The 23,416-nt window shown below is 42.1% G+C and overlaps 2 protein-coding genes across 2 annotated transcripts in view; one reads left to right on the forward strand and one right to left on the reverse strand.

Annotated features, from left to right (window-relative positions):
• Positions 1–324: 324 nt before the first annotated feature.
• Positions 325–11,403, reverse strand: TRMT5 (tRNA methyltransferase 5). The gene is made up of 5 exons (XM_049770399.1): positions 11,383–11,403; positions 9,554–10,209; positions 6,432–6,556; positions 1,225–1,879; positions 325–551 (listed from the first exon to the last, which is right to left on the reverse strand). The coding sequence occupies exons 1-5, from the start codon at positions 11,385–11,387 to the stop codon at positions 466–468; spliced, it is 1,527 nt and encodes a 508-aa protein (XP_049626356.1). The 5' UTR covers positions 11,388–11,403; the 3' UTR covers positions 325–465.
• A 1,742-nt stretch (positions 11,404–13,145) lies between these two features.
• SLC38A6 (solute carrier family 38 member 6) overlaps positions 13,146–23,416 on the forward strand; it is a 54,424-nt gene continuing 44,153 nt past the window's right edge. Inside the window, exons 1-2 of the mRNA XM_049770265.1 lie at positions 13,146–13,384; positions 15,591–15,664. Of these exons, the coding sequence (XP_049626222.1) occupies positions 13,146–13,384; positions 15,591–15,664 (313 nt within the window). The remainder of the gene's footprint in view (positions 13,385–15,590; positions 15,665–23,416) is intronic.

A 23,416-nucleotide genomic window follows, 5' to 3' on the forward strand; every position in this document is an offset into this window, starting at 1 on the left:
TTGCTGTGCTTGAAAGGTTATGATATAGGCCACACACATGTGGTGAATAGGGCATGAATAAAGTTGATGCTTCCTGATGCCTGTCTCTGGATGAGTCTGATTCCGCCCCGATCACCTAAACCTGGGACCCGCCAGCTGGATGGTGGTTGCGGAGCCACGTGGCCTGGGGTGGCAGAGAAAAATCCCTCAATCCATCCATCTCTATCCACCACCATCGTTAATTATTTAATGCTACATCTGGCTATATTGACTAAAATAATAGCTATATTCAATTACACAACTGTAATTTTAAAATGTAGAATAAAATATATTTAACAGATTTATTTTGGTTAAATTTTCATTTAACAATCCATATAATAGATGCTTAAGATAAAGATTCAATAATAAAGCAACTGCTAAAATTTTATAAAATCTACAAATTATGTTTATGTAAAAATGCAGTTTGAAAATAAAGAACATTTTCAATTAAATGACTGGAGCAGCTGGTACTTTTTCTTCTGAAAAGGACTTCTCTGTCCTCTGGCGTTTAAGAGGTGGGTCTTCATGATTCTCTGTAACAAATCCAGAAAAATCTATTAGTCAAAATACTTACCTTTGGGGTTGGAGAGATAATACTGCAGGTAGGGTGATTGCTTTGCCTAGGGCCAACCCAGGTTCGTTCCCTGGAACCCCAGATGGCTCTCTCAAGAACTGTTGAGAGTAACTTCAGGAGCACAGCAGGTTGGCCACCATCCCCAACACTTAAAAATTGTATAATATTTTTACAAAGCAAATAAGGTATTTTAAAGAATTTAAAGCATTCAACTTAGACATAAAATTAGACATTTCTTTAGATTATTTAAATGAAATAGTCTATAATAGCTTATCACATGAAAATCTGTAAAACTGGGAAGATCTGTCACAAATGAATGGCAAAAAGGTCTTAACCTGCAATAACTAGAATTGATTTAGTTAACCTTGGGGCTGGAGTGATGGCACAGTAGTAGGGTGCTTGCCTTGCACATGGCTGACTGAGGACGGACCTAGGTTTGATCCCTGGCATCCCAGACGGTCCCCTTGAGGTTGCCAGGAGCAATCTCTGAGCGCAGAGCCAGGAGTAACCCCTAAATGCTACCAGGTGTGACCCCCCCCCCCCAAAAAAAAAAACCTCAAAGAAAAAAAAATAAAACAAGAATTTAGTTAACCTAAACCAAATTTAGTAAAATTTAATTCCCAAGAAATTACCTTGCTGTCGGGTCTGGTTTTTGAACAGCACAGCAGCAGGAACCCGAAAGGTGATGCAGAGCATCTCCTTGTTCGGGGCCACATTCCGTACCAGGTGGACGGAGCTGCATGTCTCCAAAGAGACCCCCAAGACATTTTCCGCCCGCTGCCGGACATCCTTCGCAGGGTCAGTCTCTTTCGAGAAGCTGTAACAGTGGACGGTGGGAAGGCATTCGGGGCTGCACGGCTGCCCGTCCAGAAGGGCTTTGAAAGCCCCGAGAAACTCCAGCGCCTTGGCCGGCAAGTTCATGACGATGTGCACCGAGCACCTGCTTTCCTCGGACAGTGGCCCCAGCTGCCGCACTAACTCTTCTCTGACCGGTCCTCGGAGGAAGTCTTCCCCGTCCAAGTTAAAAACCTGGACCCTTTGGCCGACTTTATTTAATTTACAGTTGTGCAGCAGCCACTTGTGAGATTCGGGATTGAGATCATTGGCCAACACGGTACAGTTTTTCTTTGCTGCTGGGATGGCGAAGGGCCCAACCCCAGCGAACACGTCTAACAGGATGTCCCCGGGTTTCAGAAGTTCTGTGATACGACCATGCTCTGTAGAGAGACGAGGATTCCAGTAGACCTTTGAAAAGTCAAATTCGTAGGTGTAATTGTTTTCTCGAACCTAAAAAAATAAAAGGTATTAAGTTTTAGTTCATCTGCTTAGTCTTACGTATTGGGCTGTGTACCTTATCTACAAACACATTTACATTTACAATTACTTTTTTGTTTTGTTTTTGTTGTTTTTGGGTCACACCCGGCAGCGCTCAGGGGTTACTCCTGGCTCTAAGCTCAGGAATCGTCCCCGGCAGGCTCGGGGGACCATATGGGATGTCCGGATTCGAACCAACATCCTTCCGCATGCAAGGCAAATGCCTTACCGCTGTGCTATCTCTCTGGCCCCTACAATTACTTTTTTAATATATAATATTTAAGCTCCATGATTATAAGCATGATTGTAATTGGGTTTCAGTCATAAATAGAACACTCCCTTCACCGGTGTAACGTTCCCACCACCAATGCCCTCCAACATCCTCCTCCCCCATCCCCACTTGTATTCAAGATAGGCATTCTATTCTACTTCTCTCAATGACATTGTCACCATATTGTCAGTGAAGTTATTTCTCTAACTGCACTCACCACTCTTTGTGATGGGCTTCATATCGTGAGCTAGTCCTTCCAGCCCTCATCTCTATTGTCTCTGGACATTACTACAATAATGTCCTTAAATTTTCTTAAAACCCATAGATGAGTGAGACTATTCTGTGTCTATCTCTCTCCCTCTGACTTATTTCACTCAGCATAATAGATTCTATGTACATCCACATATAGGAAAATTTCATGACTTCATCTCTCCTAACAGTTGCATAATATTCCATTGTGTATAAGTACCACTGTTTCTTTAGCCATTCCTCTGTTGAGGGACATCTTGCTTGTTTCCAGAGTCTGGCTATTGTAAATAGTGCTGCAATGAACATAGGTGTGAAGAAGGAATTTTTAAATTGTATTTTTGTGTTCCTCAAAGAAGAAATACAAATGGCCAAAAGACACGTAAAAAAAAATGCTCCACATCACTAATTTGGGAGATGCAAATCAAAACGATGAGGTACCATCTCACACTACAGAGACTGGCACACATCACAAAGAACAAGAACAGTCAGTGTTGGCAGGGATGTGGAGAAAGGAACTCTCATTCACGGCTGGCGGGAATGCCGTTTAGTCCAGCCTTCGTGGAAAACAATATGGCGATTCCTCAAAAAGCTGGAAATTGAGTTCCCATATGATCCAGCTATACATTTACTATTATTTTAAAAATTAGCCGTGTTCAATGATATTTTAATTAGAATTCTGCTGTTTATACATGAGGCCGAGTAATGTCATGCTTTCTCAAAGATAACTCTCTCTCCGAAAAAGCTGTACAATGACTCCCAAGTCACGTGAGGAGTTTTACAGAGGCCAGTGTCCTGTTGCAGAGTGGGGTAACTAATTTGAAACACATTATCTATATAGTAGAAAACTGGTAGATAACATGGTAGGTAAGGTAAATTGTCTATAGCACTTCATACAACAAACAAGCTTTCCACCTTAATACTTTTCAGCTCATAAGAGGAGAGAAGCATGATTATGTGTGCTGTGTCTCAATTTCTGGATGTTTTGCTTTCTGGGGACAAAGCGTTTGGGCCATCCCTGGCTGTCTGTCCTCAGACATCACTACTGGCTCTGTTCAGGGCTCACTCCTGAGGATGCTTAGGGAATCACATGAAGTGTCAGTCAACCATGTATAACTCCAGTACCTTAAGCACTGTCCTATCTCTTTGGCCTAATTTTGATCTTTCTAGACATTTTCTTAGACTGCAACTTTCATGTCTACATTATAGACAGTGTACAAAACAAATCTTTTTCCTTGGCTGCTTCTTTAAGACTGTTTTCTCCCTCCTCTGTCGCTTATCTCTGTCTCTACAAGCTTTTTTACAATCTGGAGAAGCTGTGCGCTCTCTTGAACGCATTCTTCTTTTCACCCCTCACATCTTTCTAAGTAAGTTTAAATAAAAACTACCTTGCTTTACTTAAAATAAATTCATATTTCCCCAAATCTGAGTTTTTATCAATAAACTAAAATATATACATATATATGACATGTATACACACACAAAATATTCAACAAAATTAAGACTGTACCACTTCTTTAGGCCCTATCAGAGAAATAGAAACACAAAACTACAAATAGTCATAAAATACAGCCTCAACCACCATCTTCAGCCCTTTATTTTAATGAATTAAAGTTTCTAAATTTCGTAAATCTGACCAAGATACACCCACATTCTGCTTTTATCAACCTTAATTCCCAATTTGACGATGCTATTTTTCCTCTCAACCTCATTAGATGCTCTGGCCATACTGGTAAAGTCTCAAAATTGGAATGTATCTTCAAATTTATACCATTTAAAGTCTCGTTAGGTTTATAATCAGGTGTTTGGGGATACATTTCTTAAAAAGGATGTTACTCCTTTTTAAAAGCTTCTTATAAAACACAGATCCTGGTTTGCTTGTTTTTTTTTAAAAGATATTTTGTGTTCTGATTTTATTACATTCTCTTCGAATCTCACTCCCTTAGCCAGCATTGCTTTCAGACAAATTCACTTTCAAGAATATTTAAAAAATATTAATACACATTTTTAATTCAGTCACCCTGAGATAGTTACAAAGTTTCATCTTTTGACTGCAGAGGGGGATACACTGAAAGAGAGAATACTTAAAAAGTTACACGAACTTCTAAACTTAAATATGATTTTGTTTGAAGCAAAGAAATTACAGAGGGGTCACAGAAATAGTAGAGTGGGTAGGATACGCAGCTGATCTGCTTTCTGTCTCTAGCATCATGTACGTTCCTCAGAATCCCACTAGGAATGAGCCCTGAGCACAGAATTAAGAGTAAGCCCTAAACACAGCCAGTGTGGCCACAAACCCAAACAAACAAAAACACAGACACAATAAATTCTTATATATATATATATATATATATATATATATATGAACATATATATAGCATTAATATAATGTTTAAAGAATAGACTAATTGATTTAGGAAATCAGTCACAAAAGACATTATCATGTGAAGAACATGGACAGTGTTCAACTGGGTGTAAACCTAAATGATATGCCCTAGAGTCAGCTGAGACAAGCTAAATTTTTTTTTTTTTGGTTGTTTTTGGGTCACACCTGGTGGTGCTCATGGGTTACTCCTGGCTCTGCACTCAGAAATCGCTCCTGGCAGGCATCGGAGACCATATGGGATGCTGGGATTCAAACCATCACCCATCCTGGATCAGCTGCATGCAAGGCAAATACCCTACCGCTGTGCTCTCTTTCTGGCCCGAGATAAGCTAAATTCTATCAAAGAATTCACCTTCAAATCTTAATGTCTCATATAAGACTTTATACATTATATACAAGCAGTAGGCAGTGAGGACTTGGTATTACAGGGATGACTGATCGAGCATCAGTTATGGAGTCAAAAGCTTGACTTCAAGCATCCAATCATTTCTTGCTACTTCATCTTCTTAAGAAGCATATTAAGGGCCCAGAGAGATAGCACAGTGGCGTTTGCCTTGCAAGCAGCCGATCAGGACCAAAGGTGGTTGGTTCGAACACCAGTGTCCCATATGGTCCCCCGTGCCTGCCAGGAGCTATTTCTGAGCAGACAGCCAGGAGTCACCCCTGAGCAGTGCCGGGTGTGGCCCAAAAACCAAAAAAAAAAAAAAAAAAAAAAAAAAAAAGGAGCATATTAATAACTATACCACCATTATCTTGTGGGTTCTTATGCACACAGGGGTTAGACTCATTTGGCAGTGGTGCTTGCTGGCAGATGCACTTTTCAGTTGCAGTCCTCTCTTCGGGCTGTGTAATATTGTGGGGGCCCGAAAATAGTACTGGATAGTACTGGGATGGTGAGTGGGGCCTTTGTCTTAAATGTGGCAAACGCAGGTTCAATCCCTGGCATCACTTGGTCCCCCGAGCAGTACCAGGAATGAGTGACCTGAGCACAAAGCCAAGAGTAAGCCCTGAACACCACTGGGTATAATCCCAAAACAATCTTTATGCAAAGCAATTTTTTTATTTGTTTTTTTCTAGGCCACACCCAGATGTGGCCAGGGTTTACTCCTGGCTCTGCTCAGGGATCAGAGATCATTCCTGATGGGGCTCAGGGGATTGACCTGGTTCGGACAGGTACAAGACAAGCACTTTGCCTGCTGTACCATCTCTCCAGACACTCTGCACTTTTTTATCAGAAAAGCAAATCAACTCTATTTCAAACAACCATTGTAATATAATACAAGTTAATAAAATCTCTATCAATGAACATTTTGGTAATTTCCATTCTTTCACTTACTGTTGAAAAAATGGTGAGAAGACCCAAGTAATACATAATTATAATTATGTCCAACTGTATCCTTGGAATAACCTATAAATGGAATCCTGGGTCAAAGGATGTATGTAATTAAAGCTGCAAAATGTTACTATACACTTAATTATGTTGGAATCAAATTTGCACTCATTAATATTGCCTGTACTAATATATCATATTCTACATACTCATCAATAAGACAAATTGTATTTTTAACCATCATTATGATTAATCTTGATATGTACACAGAAGACAATAAAATTGCCCATACCTTGGTTATCATGTTCTTCTCTCCAGATAAGACTTCCATTTGGAAATTTCGGTATGTATTGTCAATATTGTTGATTTTATTTACTGCTGAGGTAATTCCTGGATTTTTGTCAATTACAACTTGGCCTAAAAGATGAGAACGTACAATGAACATTGTTTATTGCTAGTAAAATTAAAGCTAAAATTGAAATATGAAGCAGAAATTATTCACTTGGTTTATGAAAAACTGTACCTAGCACATGTAAAGCAGAATGCAGTTCTAAAACTCAAACGTATTCTCAAATTTAATGTCCGACAGCAGTGCCCAATACAAACATAAAATAGGTAAGTTTTGTTTGGGGGTTTTGGGCCATAGGTAGCAGAACTCAGGGGTCACTGTTGGTGGGCTCAGGGAAACCATAAGAGGAACCAGGGATAGATTCCAGGTCAGCTGCATGCTAGGCAAGTGCCATACTACAGTGCTCATTTCAGTGCAAAATAGGTACAATTTAAAGAAAAATTTGTAAGGATTTGGGGCTTATCAAATTTTTTTTCACCTGTTAACTGAATTTATCAATTGTCCCAATAAGCCAAAAGGCAGATCATAGATAAGTAATGAAGAATGGAAAGAAATATAAGGACTATGTCAGCAGATGGTCTCTACTTGTCTGTGAAGACAGGCCTCAACTTTTTGGAAAATGTCAACAAAACAATATTTTCAAATGAAAGAAACAAGTTTTTAGAGTCTTCCATAAATAAAATATTGAACTGTTCTTGGTCACACACTTGCCAGAACAGAAATAGCTACAAATAAAATAATGCCAGATGTGGAATATTGATGGCTTTTAATCAAAGTCTACTATTTTGGTAAGCGCTTAAAAGATTTATAAGAATCAGGGGCCAGAGCAATAGCACAGTGGTAGGGCGTTTGCCTTGCACAAGGTCAACCCCAGATGGGCCAGGTTCATGGTCCCCGGAGCCACTGAGGGGTGATTTCTGAGTGCAGAGCCAGGAGGGTTGCTGGGTGTGACCCAAGCCCCCAAAAAAGCTTTTTAAGAATCTATGATAATTTGGTATATAAATTTAATAAAAAGTATTTAATACAAATATGCTAAAATAAAAGTAAAGTCTAATTCCTCTCCGGTGATTAGGTATCTGATTTGAATATGGAAACACCAATGAACTCTAATCAGCCATAACTTTGATTCCGTTCTGCTTCAGGTATTAGCTCCATTTTTAAGATACATAGTAGTTTGGGGATAGACATTGAGGGTTAAGGCATTTATTTTACATGCAATGACTCAGGTTAATACCTGGTACCACATGGTTTTCTGAGCAGAGCTGGGAACTGCTTCCTAGAACTGTCAGGAATGGTTCAAACCATGCCTAAGGTTTGAAATAATGATACAAACAAAAACCACCAGTTCTGAAAGCCCTTCAGTAAAGAAAGGCTTTACAATTACCACTCTAAGAAAATGTTTTAATTCTATCTGTACTCCTTTGTGAAAGAGGTTAGAATACAAAAGCCAAAAGAAATATTTTGTTTTTGTTGTTTTGGGGACACACCTGGTGGTGCTCAGGAATCATTCCTAATGGGCTCAGGGATCGTAAGGGATCCTGGGGATTGTGCACGGCAAATACCCTACCTGCTCTGCTATTGCTCTGGCCCCCAAAAGAAACTACTTTATTAATTTTTTTAACTTTATTTATTGATTGGTTGGCTGGTTGGTTTTTGGCCACACCCGGCAGCGCTCAGGGTTACTTCTGGCTCTGAGCTCAGGAATTGCTCCTGGCAGAGTCCGGGGGGGGGGGGCGGCATAGGAGATGCCAGGAATTGAACCGGGGTCCGTCCTGGGTTGGCTGCATGCAAGGCAAATGCCCTACTGCTGTGCTCTCACTGCGGCTCTCCAAAACAAAATTTTGAGTGAGAACTCATATGGCAGTCTTGACTGGATATCTGTACCCAGTCATAATTATAAAGATCTGCTTAAGTATTATATGCGTTATCGACTTTTCATCAATAAAAACAAAAGAAATACATAATAGCCTATTTCTGAAATGCTAGCCATCCAAAATACTGAGAACTTTTTAAATTTTATTTTGGCTTTAGGGCCACATCTGGTGTCGCTCAGGCCTTACTATACCTCTAGAGATCATTTCTAGCAGGCTCAGGGGAACATAGACGGTATCAGGGATATCACCTGAGTTGGTCATATGCAAGGCAAATGCCCTATCTGTACTTCGCTCTAATCTTTAGCACTGCATTTTAAAGTAGTTCCCAGGAGTTCTAACAATCAGTCTACAGTTGAAAATCTAAAGAATGCATGTTCATCAACTATTTACATAAAAACATTTTTATTAGTCCCTATTCTTTCTTATCCCAAAGATAAATGGGCCCAGGGTTAGAGCACTGCAACACCAAGGACTGAAAATATCAAGCTTAGGAAACCTACACTCAGCAGTCCTGAAAGTCTACTCAACCTTGTGTATCTAAATGTTATTAAATTTATGCCAAAATGAGTGAGTCGGGCTTAATTTATGCACATGGATAGTGTACAAAAAAGCCTGAACTGCTATTTGGAGCCTAACGTGACATGAAACTGTATTCAAAAGTGGCCCTTAAAAAGGAGTATGTTGCTCAACGTGCAGCATAAAGCCCTATTTCTGTAATTTGGCACCTTTTTTTTTTTTGGCCACACCTAGTGATGCTTAGGGGGTTATTCCTGGTTCTGCTCTCAGAAATCGCTCCTGGATTGGGGGACCATATGGGACACCAGGGGATCCTAACCGAGGTCCATTCTAGGTCAGCCATGTTCAAGACAAACGCCTTACTACTGCGCCACTGCTCTGGCCCCAATAATTTGGCAGTTTTTAAGAATCAAAAAAAAAGAGGGGCCGGAGCAATAGCACAGTAGTAGGACATTTGCCTTACATGCAGCCGACCCAGGACATACCCAGCTTCGATCCCCTGTATCCCATATGGTCCCCTGAGCCTGCCAGGGACTATTTCTGAGTAGAGTCAGGAGTAACCTCTGAGCACTGTCAGGTGTGGTCCAAAACAAAACAAAACAATAAACAGAAAATCCTAAAATCAGAAATTGCCAATTGCTTTCTAGTGCACAGCTATTGCTCTGATAAACCTACCAATTAGATGCTTAAAAGGTAGCTGATGGTCTCGAAGATTTAGGTGGGCAATGTGGCCCACTCTGCTAAATCCTGAAGTCACTTCTTGGCCCTCAGGAAGCACGGCTTTTAAGATTTCTTCGGACTTAAAGTTTTCGTAAGTTAACTCTAAATTATATTCGGATATTTGTGGGTTGACATTAAACTGCTTTAAAATATTGAGTTCTTCTTTCTCAAAGCAAGTTTCATTGAACATTTTGTAGGGATCCAACATGATGAGTCTGATTCCTTCATCTTCCGGATCTTCAATCACACGTTTTATGCCTGGGCGCAGCAGCGCTACCCTTTTAAGGAATCTCATCAATTTATCGACTGTTTCTTTTCTCACTTTAAGCACTGGGATGGGGACGGTCTTTTTAAAAGCTGTTCGATCGAGTTCTGTCATCCCCCGGACATCAGAGGGTGGGGAAAACAATTCCGTGTCCCTGTGATTTGTTTCTGTTTCAGGCATGGTTGAGACTTCTTTCCTTTGGTCCAACAAGGAAATACCAGATGCTTTGCTAAGTTTCTGCGTTAGTGATGCCCAGCTTAGAGGAATCAACAGTTCTGATTCAGTTATTCTATAGTGATGCACTTTCAGCAGTTTTCTTGAGAATGCAAACGGCTTCCAGAAAATTCTAAAAAAAAAAAAATCATGAGACAGAGTTTAATTTACATGTTAACAGATTGAGAATAAAGATCGAAATTGCTTTGAACTGCTAAATACTGATTAAAATGTTCAGTGCTGTGTGACAAGTGTCTGCTTTGGGATGGGGCAACTCTTACTAATGGCAAATCTGTACCAGCTGTTGGGAGGGTTTAATTGTCCATCAGCCTTTCCATAGTCATGAACCTTTCCACCTAGTTCCCACAGAATATATCTGGAGTAAAAGAGCTGAGAGGTTTGCTCTTCAAACCCATTTCTCATTTGCTTCTCTTGGTGGTGGTTGTTGTTTGTTGAGTCTCTGTTGCTTATTTTAAATCTGGCAAGTTGTGTTCTCTCTAACATGTACTTCGCATGTTTCTAAATAAGCTTAAATAAAAATGACTTTGCTTTGTCAACAATAAAGCCTGAGAGCTGAGTGAAAGGACCACCTCTAAATCGATGAGGTTCTAGATGCTTCTTGTGCCAAATCCCTTAAACCCATCACTAACATTGAGACATGGGGCAACATGCCCTTATTTTGAAGAAAGCAAACCGAAGCCCAGAGGCTGATGAATTTACGAATCAGTGGCAACGGAGAATAAACCCTACGGGCCCTCGAGGCCTTCCTCCCCTAGGCCCCTTGCTCTCAAGAAACCCCTCTACGGTTTGCTTCCCCAGGTCTGCTCTGCTGCAAACCCTCCCCTTCATGAAGCACAGGCTTCGCGGGATTGAGAACCAAGCCCCAGCCTGGGTGTCACTTGCACGTACCAACAACAACCCTCATTTCTTCATTTTGCACCCCAGTGACCTGTCATGCAGGCCAAAAGGCCCTGCAGTCCAGGCACCTCATAAACCAACCCATCAGTGTTGGCAGCATCCACACAGCGTGGAGCTGGGGGCCTTTTGGAAAACGCAATCCGAGCAAAACGTAGCTAGAAGCTTTATAGAGGAAACAGTCACAGATTGCTCCCTCTACAGTGCTCAAGACCCTCAGGACCAGGCCAGGACTGGTGGATGGGTGGGCTGGGCGGGCTGGTACCGCTTGTAGAAGAACCTCGGGCCGCCTGGAAGGAGGCCAAGGCGATTGCCACCTCACCAGGCTCGGATCTCAATCCATCCCCGCGTCGCTGGGCGCCGGACTCCATCACTAGACAGGACCCCTCACCTCATGCTCCACTGTAGCTCCGCAGCATAGAAGAAGAAAGGGCACTGGGCAGAGCTTCACTGACATCATCACGTAGCGCCGCCGAGCTTCAACGTCATCAGTCAGCGCCGCGCCCGGCTTCGCTCTTTCCCCTCTTCTCCTCTCCGTGGCGAGTTACGGAAGCCGGGAAGGGTCGATCCTCGCTCCGCCTCCGCAACGCCGGCACCGCCTCGCGCCGTTGGGGCAGGCTCGTCGCCCCGCGCGCGGGCAGCATGGCAGCACCCCGGGAGTCCGTCCGCCGGGAGCTCGGCTGGTTAATTTCGGAGCAGCAGCCCGCGGAAGAAGCGGAGGCGGAAGAGGCGAGCCCGCTGCTCGGCGGAGTAAGTTTGGCCCCGCTCGCGTCCCGTAGCCGCGCTTCCGGGTTTCCCCGCGCGGAGCTTCGGCGACCCCGGGAGGGCGATGGCGGGCGGGAGGTGGGCGCAGGGCGGCGGAGATTTTGAATCCGGCGACAGCCTCGCGTGTCCGCGCTGGTCGGCCGAGAGACGGGGCTCGGGGAGCGGAGCCGGGCCAGGAGATGAGGATTGGGGGCCCTCTGGGGCTCCTAGTGCGACGGCCAGCCCGGCAGGGCCTCCTCGGGCTGGGTGGGTGCTTTTAAGGCCTAGGGAGGGATTTGGGGGTTTGGCAGCTCAGGTTGCTATTTGTCACCCTGAAGGGGGACAGTTAGTTCCTGGGACTTGGCATTTGGAGGACGTGGGTTCCAGGGATCTCTCTCCCTCCTGGCCAGAGCAGATCATTGCATGAGATGGCCTGAGATGGCCTGAGATTGGATTTGTAAAAAAGCATTGACTTGGATTTAGACCAGTGTTTTTGTTTGTTTGTTTGTTTGTTTTTTTCTTCAACCATTTTTGTGCAAAGGTACACTTTTTTTCATAAAAAATAAAATCATGAGGCACACCACTTTTAGAAAATGTAAAAAAAAAAAAGATACTAGAAGAGGGAAAAAAAAGGCAAAAAAATTTAACTCTGTGCCTCTATGGACTCTCTAGAAAGGGATTCTCTTGACTAGGAATCAAAGAAACACCAAGGAATTGTTTTATGATGACTTGATCATGAAATCATAAAGGATCATGATTTGGGCTATTTATGAGCCGAAGCCGCATGTGAGGGATGAAATTGGAATATTGTTTCCCATGGCACAACAGACAATTTCTCACACAGTGGTTGAAAAATGCTGGATGAAACCATCGCCAGGATTTTTTCTTTTCCAGGCCTATTAGTTGTTTTTCCTCTTTTTTTGCTTTTCCAGCCAATGCCTCTTGCACCTCTCCGCTGACTCAGGACTTTGGTCCTCACGTGCCTACAGGCCATCTCCTCCCTCCACGTGATGCTGGCCCCTGACCCTCTTCCTCTTTGCCTTCCCTGGGCAGGCTTAGCTCTTCCTGAATCAGCACATCTGGCCCCACTTTGGTGCAGGATTTTCCTTGCAAGTTAGATTTTTCGAGCTGCTCTGGGAGTAGTTGGAGAGGGGAAGATGGTGACCCATCCCAGAGCATCTCATGGGCTACAGTACAAGGTGGTGTGCAAGGCTTAGGTGGGGGTCCTCTTCATAGCCTGTCATTTTTTTTGTTTTGTTTTGTTTTGTTTTTGATTCACACCCAGCAGTGCTCAGGGGTTCCTCCTGGCTCTACACTATCAGAGATTGCTCCTGGCAGGCTCGGGAGATCATATGGGATGCTGGATTCAAACCACTGTCCTTCTGCATGCAAGGCAAATGCCCTAACCCCATGCTATCTATCAGGCCCCTAGCCTGTCATTTCTTAAGTCTTAGTTTGACCATCCGCACATTTCAGTGTGTATATGTTTACACGACTGTCAACTCTGTTTGCTTACAGGAACCACTCAGACAGGGATCCGCAGGAGTTTCATTTGGTTTCTCCGTGTTTAATTTGATGAATGCCATCATGGGAAGTGGCATTCTTGCCTTAGCTTATGTGATGGCTAATACTGGAATCCTTGGTTTTGGGTGAGTTTTTATTCGACTACGACTTTTATTTTTCATTTTTGCTGTTTTGCTGAGAAGCAAGGACTTCACATTTTTCTCTTTGTTGCTAGGCTATATGTTGAATGGATGCTACGTGACTTTTCTAAGGCCAAAAGCTGTGATGAATTTTTAAAACTTGGAGTCTGGGCCACATCTATGTATAACATTATATGTATAACAGTAGGAAACCACTTATTTGGTTTTTTTAGGTTGTCCAAAATGAATCATCAGACTTTATTAGACATTCAGATTACTTGTAAGTAGCAATTTGTGAGTGTAAACGAAGCACATAATATTTTCAATACTTTCCATCTTCTATTATTAGGTTGGTTTTATTTTCCTTTTTTGTTTTGTTTTGTTTTGGGGCCACACCCAGTGACGCTCAGGGGTTTCTCCTGGCTAAGTGCTCAGAAGTCACTCCTGGCTTGGGGGACCACATGGGACACCTGGCGTGGTGGTGGTGGTGTATCAAATCGCAATCCATCCTAGGTTAGCATGTGCAAGGAAAATACCTCACCTCTTGCGCCACTTTTCCAGCACCTTATTTTCCTCTTTCTGAGTCTAGCCTCTCCTGGCTTCTGTGTGTTTGGTAGAACTTTTGCAGCACTTTATAATCATGGTGTTATAAATACCATTTCCCATTTGGTAACATCAAGCTGTCAATTTTCGAAGTCTCTTAGTGTTCATTGACAAGTGGATTTTCATATCATTTACTGCTATTAAATGGACTTATTAAATTCTTTTTAAATCTTTTTAAAAAGATTGAAGCTCTTCAACATAGTGAAGCACTATGTGTGAGGGGTCTATGCAGACTTTTCTTTGTACTTCTGGTGAGAGGAATCTAGTCATGAGATTGCTTGCACATCTTCAAAATTGAACCATTACAAGCATGTTAGCGAGAGCTGGAGCAATAGCATAACCGTAGGGTGTTTGCCTTGCCTGCTGCTGATCCAAGATGGACCCGAGTTCAATCCCGGGATCTCATATGGTCCCCTGAGCCTGCCAGGAGCAATTTCTGAATGCAGAGCCAGGAGTAGCCCCTGAGTGCCACTGGATATAGCACAACAAACAACAACAAACAAACATGGTAGCTACATATGGAATATGGGGAGATGTTGGCATGTTTATTGATGCTAGGAAATGCGGTCTAATTCAGTATTATAGAGGAGCGTGTACTCATAGGAATGAGAAGTGTGGAGGAAAAGAAAGACAATGAAATTTCACCCTAAAACTACTTAGACATGAAATAGAAAATACAGTTAGATTATGGGCCTGAGAGATAGCATGGAGGTAGGGCATTTGCCTTACATGCAGACGGACGGTGGTTCGAATCCCGGCATCGCATAGGGTCCCCGAGCCTGCCAAGAGCAATTTCTGAGTGTAGAGCCAGGAAGAACCCCTGAGCGCTGCCGGGTGTGACCCCCGCCCCCCAAAAAAGAGAATACAGTTAGATTACCCAGTACCTGAATCTCCACCCAACAGACAGGTGTGTTAGAGAAAGGGGGAAATTTGTTTTATTTAAAAATTTATCTCTACCAGGGATGTTATGGCAACATTCCTGGTAAAGAATTCTAAAATAAAATAAAATAAAAATTTATCTTTGATTTCATTTTTTGTGTTTTTAAATTTTTTTTGGGGGGTGGGGTGGGGTTCAATCCCAGTGGTGCTCAGGCTTATTCCTGGCTCTTTGTTCAGGAATCACTTCTGGTGGTACTTGAGGGGGCGATCATATGTGGTGCTGGATATAGAAGTGAGGCCGACCATTTGTAAGGCAAATATCCTTAGATGGGCCCCTATTTTATTTTATTTTTGTTTTTTGGGAGAGAGGGGTCACACTTCTCAGTGCTCAGGGGTCACTCCTGGCTCTGCGCTCAGAGCAGATGGGATGCCAGTAATCGAATTGGTCCTTCCTGGGTTGGCTGCATGTTGTGCTATCGTTTCAGCCCCAAAGCGTCGAGGGTCACCAGGTGTGGCCCAAAAACCAAAAAAAAAACAAAAAACGGTATTTTAAAAATGTAATTGATAAATATCAAAAGTATCATCTTAGTTTTCTTTAATGGCCATAATTTAGCTATTCATAAGACATTCATCTGAACCATTGACTGTGAAAAACATTGCTTTTGTGATGAAATACCATTAAAATAAATTCTTCTCATGTTGACTAGGTATGTTTTCCCTTATATTTTAGTTTCTTGCTGCTGATAGTTGCTCTCCTGGCTTCTTATTCAGTTCATCTCCTTCTGAATATGTGTATTCAAACAGGTGAGTATAATACTACTCTGATTCATCTGATGAAGTGGTCACTAAAATTATATCTAATTATAGAATCGCTTGTCTCAAAATGATGATACATTTTCATTAACAGGATTATTCAAATGGAGAATTTCAAAAGACTGGGATATGTAGACCCAGTCCTGTAAGGAAGTATCTAAAGACAGATTGGGAGGAAGACTAGCCTGACTAAGTCACCTTTTTGTGCAACCGACAGCATCATTTCTGGGGTCTAGTAAGTTAGGGGAAGCATCTAAAAGATGTCCAAGGGTCCAAATCTTATGGAATGTGCAATCAGGCGATTAATACCTTCCCAAATCTGTTACTGCTTTCTCTGTCCACCACTTCTTTGGTCTGCCTCTTCTACTCTCACTCTGACCCCACGAGTTTAATTCTTCATTCCGTGAATTCATGGTGTGCTCTCTGGTCTTATACTTTTCAGAATTTAAAGCAGAATTAATATATAATATAGGTAAAAATGAGTTTATTTTGGCTGAAACTGTTCAACAGTATTTCTTAAGATGTCAAGACTGGACCAGAGTGAAAGCCCAGCAGTAGGGTGTTTTTCTTGCACACAGCCGACCCAGGATGGACCTGGGTTCGATCTCCAGCATTCCTTATGATTCCCTGAGCCTGCCAGGAGCGATTTCTGAGCACAGAGCCAGGAGTAACCCCTGAGTGCTGCTGGGTGTGGCAAAAAGAAAAAAAGAATGTCAAGACTGTAGAGCATAGAGCTAAATTCATAGCTTTAGGGCCCGGATAACACAGTGGTAGGGTGTTGACCTTGCACATTGCTTACCGGGTTGGGTCCAGGTTCAATGGCATCTTATATGGTCACCCGAACCTTCCTGAGTGCTGCTGGGTATGGCCTTAAAACCAAAAAAAAAAAAAAAAATCGACAAAAAACAGAGCCCCAAACCAAAAAAAGTCCATAGCTCTTCTCTGTAGAGTTAGTTATATTTACAGGAACCATGTCTGGTTGTATAAGAGCTTGAGAGGCCATACAGTGCCGGGGGTGGTAGACAAGGTCTTGTGCATATATATATATACACACACACATATACATATTAATATGTTTCTGTATGTATACATATGTACATATATGTATATAAAATACACACATACACACACACAATCTTTGTGAGCCCCTTAGTCGATCTCCGGCCCAACCTTCTGAGAATCACCATATGTTGCAGTTGTGGAGCAGTTCCTAAATGCCACCAGGCTGACGCAGGCTAAACATGGTTCCCCAAATCATTTTGACATGGATGTGATAGTTGATTTCATATCTTAGTGGGCTTTTCTTATGAGTCTTCACTCACTAAACTTATGTCTTCATTACTAAAACTTTTGCTTTATTGATTTCAATTTGGGAGTAATACTTCTATGAAGATTTACAAGGAATGCTAACTTTTCTCCTCTGCAGGGTGTCTGTTTCATTTTAAAATGATGGTAGTATTAATTCTTCTTTTCTCTAAGCTTGGGGTGTACAAAGTGAAAACTTGTATTTCTTTCTTTTTTCTTTTCCTTTGATTTTTGTAGCTTACTTGATCCATGAACTAACTTCTTCACGGTTCTCCATATATACTGCTGCACTTGTCTTCTACTGATTGAACTCCTTCAGTCTATAAAATTCTCTGTGGAGGTAGGCTTTTCTTTTTACATATATATACATATATACATACATGTTTAAGCATAAAGAATAACATGAAACTAAATTGTCTCAGTTTATTTTGTCATAAAAATCTTGCTACATTGGGTTCATTTGTTTAGAGAAAGTGCTGTTAAGTATTTACAGAGTAATTTGTACTCTGAAGTAAAGGGAAAGAGAAATTTAATTTTTATGAAAAAAAAAAAAAAAAAACCAAACATTTTTGCATTTTTAAATTCTGCTATTGTAGATTACATTGAGGGTTTGGGCTGTATCCCAAACTTCTTGGGAAGCAAACTTCTCGAATGCCAACTTTCTTGGCGGCCAATTTAAGTCACAAAGTTCCATGATATCTCTAGTATTAGTTTTTAATCTAAAATGGGTAAAGGTAACACTATCCTCTTGGGATTGTTGTGAAGAATAAAATAAAATTAAGTGTATAAAGTATCAGTTCTTAGTAAATAGCCGCTTTTATTATTATTTATTCTTACTGAAGTTAAGACCCTTGAAGACTGTAAAATATGTTATGGCGCATTTCAGTCTTTGGAGAAATTTTTCTTCTCTGAGAATAAATAATCTATCCGCCCTTTCTCTCCTACACATTATTCTCATCCAGAGAAAACTAAACATTATTCTTAGGAAAACTGAACTGTGGCTCAACTTCACTTTAGAGAAGTTCTTATCACAAAGATACTGTCAGTTTCGCAGTCCACTTGTCTCAAGGCTGTATTCAGGATAGAAATCATTTCCTTGCAACTGGAGCATTAGATGGTTGGTAAGGAGCTTGCCTTGCCTGCTACTAACCTGGGTTTGAGCCTCAGTGTATGGTTTTATGAACCCCACCAGGTGTCATCCCTGAGCACAGAGGCCTTAAGCCCCAAGCACAGCTGAGTGTGATCCTAAGACAAACGACCAACCAAAAAGAAATTCTTTCCTTGTTGTATTTTTTGTTTGGGGTGGCACACCCAGCTGTGCTCAGGGCTTACTCTTGGCTGTCTCAGGGAACCATACATGGGCTGCTGAGAATCAACCCTAGGTTGGTGGCATGCCAGACAAGCACTCTGCCTGCTGTCCTGTCATCTGGCTCCTCTTGCCTTTCTTATCTGTGTGTCTTATAGTTTGTACAGACAATACCAGAATAGGTTAACAGTTTGGTTTGCCTATTATTAAAAAAAATGGTTTAAGACTCAAATAATGAGAAATTGAACTAAGAGAGTAGCAAGGAAAAGTAGTTTAAGACGTGTGAAGGATTTAGAATGGAGAAAAGCTGATATCTGACTGAATGTAGAGAATCTTGTCAGGTGAGATTTTCTTTCTATCTACCTTGACATACGAGATGGAGATGGAAGCACAGCCAGAGGCATCAGTTCAAGATAAAAATATATTTGATTTTGGATGTGTGAACTTTTTGTTAAGTCTCACCTTATTTTATTCCTGTACATAGACTTCCTGCCCTAGATCCTTCTGCCCTTTACCCAAGGCTTTTGAAATGTAAAAACCCACCTAGGTGGTGTTAGTTTCATGTAGGTACTTTTTCTGTTACTGGACACTCCCCCAACCTGCAGGTGGATTGAATGGGATTAAAAATAAGAAAAATGAAAGACATTCTTGCAATAATAACTTTCAGGCACAAAAGAGAAAAGAGCTGGAAGTTACAGCTTACCTCATGAAGCTCACCACAAACAGGGCTGAGTTTATTTAGAGAAATAACTATGTTTTGAACTATCCTAATAATGAGACTGTACGAGGGAAATAGAAAGCCTGTCTAGAGTACAGGCGGGGGTTGGGTGGGGAGGAGGGAGATTTGGGACATTGGTGATGGGAATGTTGCACTGGTGATGGGTAGTGTTCTTTACATGACTGAAACCCAAACACAATCATGTATGTAATCAAGTTGTTTAAATAAAAAAAATGTATCAAAAATTGTTGATTTGAGCAGGCTCACCATGAAGTTAGCCTTCCGACCCAACTCTATGTTTTTCACCTTTATGCCTGGCTTGGATTATTCATTCTTTGTGGCTGCCCTGTTCCAGACCCATTTTTCCCTAGGTGTGGATTTAGGCTTGTGGAGCCCAACATATAAACTGCCACAAAGCCCAAGACTTGGAGAATTTGTTCATAAGGCCCCAGCAGTGGTTCGTGACTGCTGGAGCTTAGGGAAGTACATAGGCTTGAGGGGCAGGGGTGAGTTGGTGGGAGAGGCACCCTGCCCAGGCTCCAAAGCTTCCCTGGAGATGTCAGTCAGGAAACTGGCATGCCTGGAGTTTTGGGCAGCTGAATAGTGTGCAGAGATCCATGGTAAAGCATTGAAGCTGGGCCATTGGTGCAGCAGTAGTTGTAGAGGGTCTGTGTGTGCAGCTGTCAGGGTTTCAGCAGAGTAAGGTACTTGTCTCTGTCCCCCTTTCCATGGGGCCTCACTGTGCTCCCCTTCGAGGCCCTTGTATCCATGAGTTTTTGCTGCTAATTTTGCACTGGCCAGTTGGGCAATCATGGCGCTGGGTCATGAGCATGGCATAGCTGTTGGGAGTAAAACATTTTTCAAAGTCTCCCCTCTGCTATCGGCATTGACTTTTGTTTTTTGTTTTTGTTTTTTTTTTTTGGGGGGGGTTCACACCAGCAGTACTAAGGTCTTGGGACTGTAATTCCTTGGATAAAACTCAGGCCTCCCCCATGAGAAGCTTATGCTCAGCCCATTGAGCTCTTTTTCTCCTTGAAATGGAATTCTTACAGGTGTTCTCTGGGCTAAGTAATGGCTCCTCTAAGATAGTTATATCCTCATCTCTAACTTGCAGATGGTACCTTATATGATAAAAAGAACATTATAGGGGCCAGAGAAATAGTACAGCAGGCAGGGCACGTGCCTGCACAGTGCCAACCCTGGTTTAATTCCTCAAGCCCTCCAGGAGTGATCCCCTGAGTATAGAGCCAGGTTTTAAGCACTGGGCATAGCAGGTGTGATCGCCTCCACACAAAATAACAACAATATTGTAGCTTGCTGTTTAAGCCCATGTTTTCCCCTGAATATATTTTGCTTGAGTGTTTGCCTTGTTTGCTCTTTTAAGCTCATGCTTTCTCTTAAAAAGGTATTCTCTTCTTTCTCCTTCCCTCATATCTTTCTAAGTAATTTTGTTCAGTAAAAACCTTAAAAAAAAAAAAAAATGGAGCCGAGCAATAGCATAGCAGGTAGGACATTTGCTTTGCACGTGGCCAGCCCAGGTTCAAATCACACATCCAATATGGTCCCCCGAGCCTGTCTGGCATAATCCCTAAGTACAGAACCAGTAGTGACCCCTGAATGCTGTTGGATGTAAACACTCCCCAATACCTAAAAAACATTGCATGTATGATTAAGAATGTTGAGATGGGAATTGTTACTGATGTGTGATCTCCCTCAACAATTCCTAGCAAAGTTCTGAACAATTATTTTTCCAACAACATTATAAAAACGAAACATGTATTTACATGACAACTACTCCTGGAAATTTTGTGTATATTTAAACTATTAGTTACTGTTTCCCTGCATCTCTCAGGATATGATAATAATATATAAATAGGGTGCTTAATGAAAACTGAACACATGGGTGATAGATGGATAAATCAGCAGTACAGATAGTTTATATTTTTAAAATTCCCAAATCAGTCTGAAAAGATTAAAGTTATGTATATCAGATACTTTTGAAGAAGTCTTAGTTTGTAAAATAGAATTTTCAATAGTTACATATCATGTTTAATATGATCATACCATGTTGCTAAATTGTTATCCTTCTTTTCCTTGCCCAGCACTGCTGTGGGGAGGGTACTGTATAAAGGTTATGGAACTGCTTTAGAAACATAATTTATCTCCCATTCACCTTTAGATTTTTGTTTCACCTACGGTTCTCCAGGACTGAACAGGAGGACTGAGAGACGTAGATTCCTGTATCCCATGTCAAGATTCGCTCTGGACATTTGCTTCTAGTTAGGAATAATTGTAGCCAACTATTTATAATTTCCTTTCTTCTGATTCATGAGCATAGTTTAGTCTCTTCACAACAATTAATTTGGCTGCTTACATGACTGTATTTAGTACTACTTGTCTTCTCCTCCTTTTGCTAATGAATCATTCTCGTGGGGTTGGCTTCTCCCCTGGCAGCATTTAGCAGTATCTAGAGACACTTCTGATGATCACAGCCAGGGGAGAGGGGAGATATTCCTGAGGTATTCCTGATGCAATTCTCTGGAGGCCAGGGAGACTGCTGCTGCTGCTGCTGCTCACCGTCCTGCAGTACCCAAGGCCGCCCCTCACAATGATGACTAGGCCAGAAATGTCATTCTAGCTGTCCAGACAAGGTGGAGAAACCTTGGGCTGGCTTTGGTTATATTTGCTCTGCTGATATTCCTTCGTATCATTCACTTTTATCGAAGTGTTTTCTGTAGCAGATGGTGAACTCTCTTCATTGCTCTTATTTTCTGTATGGGGCCACACCTCCTGATACTATGGAGCTTCTCCATGTGAGTTTCTGGGGCTTAATTCTGGCAGTGCTTGGATCCAACCTGGGTGTCCAGCATTTGCATTAACCCTTGGAACTATCACCCCAGCCCTACTCGTTTTATTTTATTAAAAGTAATATTGGGGCTGGAGCAATTAGAGCACAATGGGTAGGGCTTTGACTTTGCACGGGGCTAATCTGAATTTGATCCCCAGCATCACATATGGGGTCTCCTGAGCCTGCCAGTAGTGTTTTCTGAGTGCAGAGCCAGGAGTAACACCGGGTATGGCTCAAAAACCAAAAAGTAAAATAAATAAATAAAAACAATATTTATCGGTGCTGGAATGATAGTGGGAAGGGTGTTTGTTTTCCTTGGATATAATTGACCTGGTTCGATCCCCAGCTTTCCATATGGTCTGCCCAACCTGCTAAAAGTAATTCCCAAGCAGAGAATGATATGTAAACCCTAAGGACCACCAGAACAACCGAACAAAAGCAATATTTTATAAAATATTAATAACGATCTAATGGTTTTTATTTTATTTTGGTTTGGTTTTGGGGCCACACCCAGTGACACTCAGGGGTCACTCCAGGCTCTGCGCTCAGAAATCACTCCTGGCTTGGGGGACTGTATGGGACGCCGGGGGATCAAACCCTGGTCCGTCCCTGGTCAGCCGCATGCAAAGGCAAATGCCCTACCACTACGCCATCGCTTTGGCCCCTGTTCTAGTGTTTTATCAAGTAGTACAGGGGTGGCGAACAAGTTTGACACAAAGAGCCAAAATTTTAAACTGTGAGAGTCAGAGAGCCACACCACGCAGTGACCTGCCAAAACAGACAAACGCTCACACAAAAGCATCTAATTGTAACAATAATCTATGAAACACATATTGCATTTTGCCATTTTGAGTGAGGGTCAAAATCCTGCAGTGACGGTGAGGGTGTGCTGCGTCCTCCACACTCAGAACTAAGGGCAAGATGTGACACCACATGTGACACACGGGTTGTTTCCCTCAGTTGTTTCCGAGGGATGGGAGACGGGACTACGGGCGGAGATCTCTCCTCAGAGGTCCCTCCTCAGAAGCAGCAGAACAAAATCCAAACTTGGCAAAGAGCCACATTCATTTTGGCCAGGAGCCGCATGTGGCTTGAGAGCCTTGTGTTCACCACCCCTGAAGTAGTATTTAGTCACAAATAGTTATGTTTGAATTGTGTGTTTATGTGTGTGCAGTTGCACATAATCTTATGCAAGAGGTCTTGGGCACTTTTGTTTCCTGACAAAATAGAACTAGATTTCTGATTCGCAGCAGAATTGGCAATATTAAGAGCTTTTTATTTTGTTATTGCTATCCCCGCCCCTTCCCTTATTACTGTTGCTGCTGTGGTGTGCCAGGGGTCACCGTTGGTTGTAATACTTGACACTTGCTTGTGGTGCATTTGGAGTCACAGAGCCATGGCCTGAAGGGTCACAGTTGAAGGGACAACACTTGGGAATCGCGTAGAGCAGTGCCAGGGATCAAACTCACAGCATTATTCATGCAAGCAGGCATCTCCTGGGGCCTGAAGATTTTAATTCTTTGGGCGGTGCCCGTCCTAAGTCTGTGTACCCTTCACATAATTTAT

This window comes from Suncus etruscus, chromosome 3, assembly GCF_024139225.1.
Source record: "Suncus etruscus isolate mSunEtr1 chromosome 3, mSunEtr1.pri.cur, whole genome shotgun sequence".
NCBI lineage: Eukaryota > Metazoa > Chordata > Mammalia > Eulipotyphla > Soricidae > Suncus > Suncus etruscus.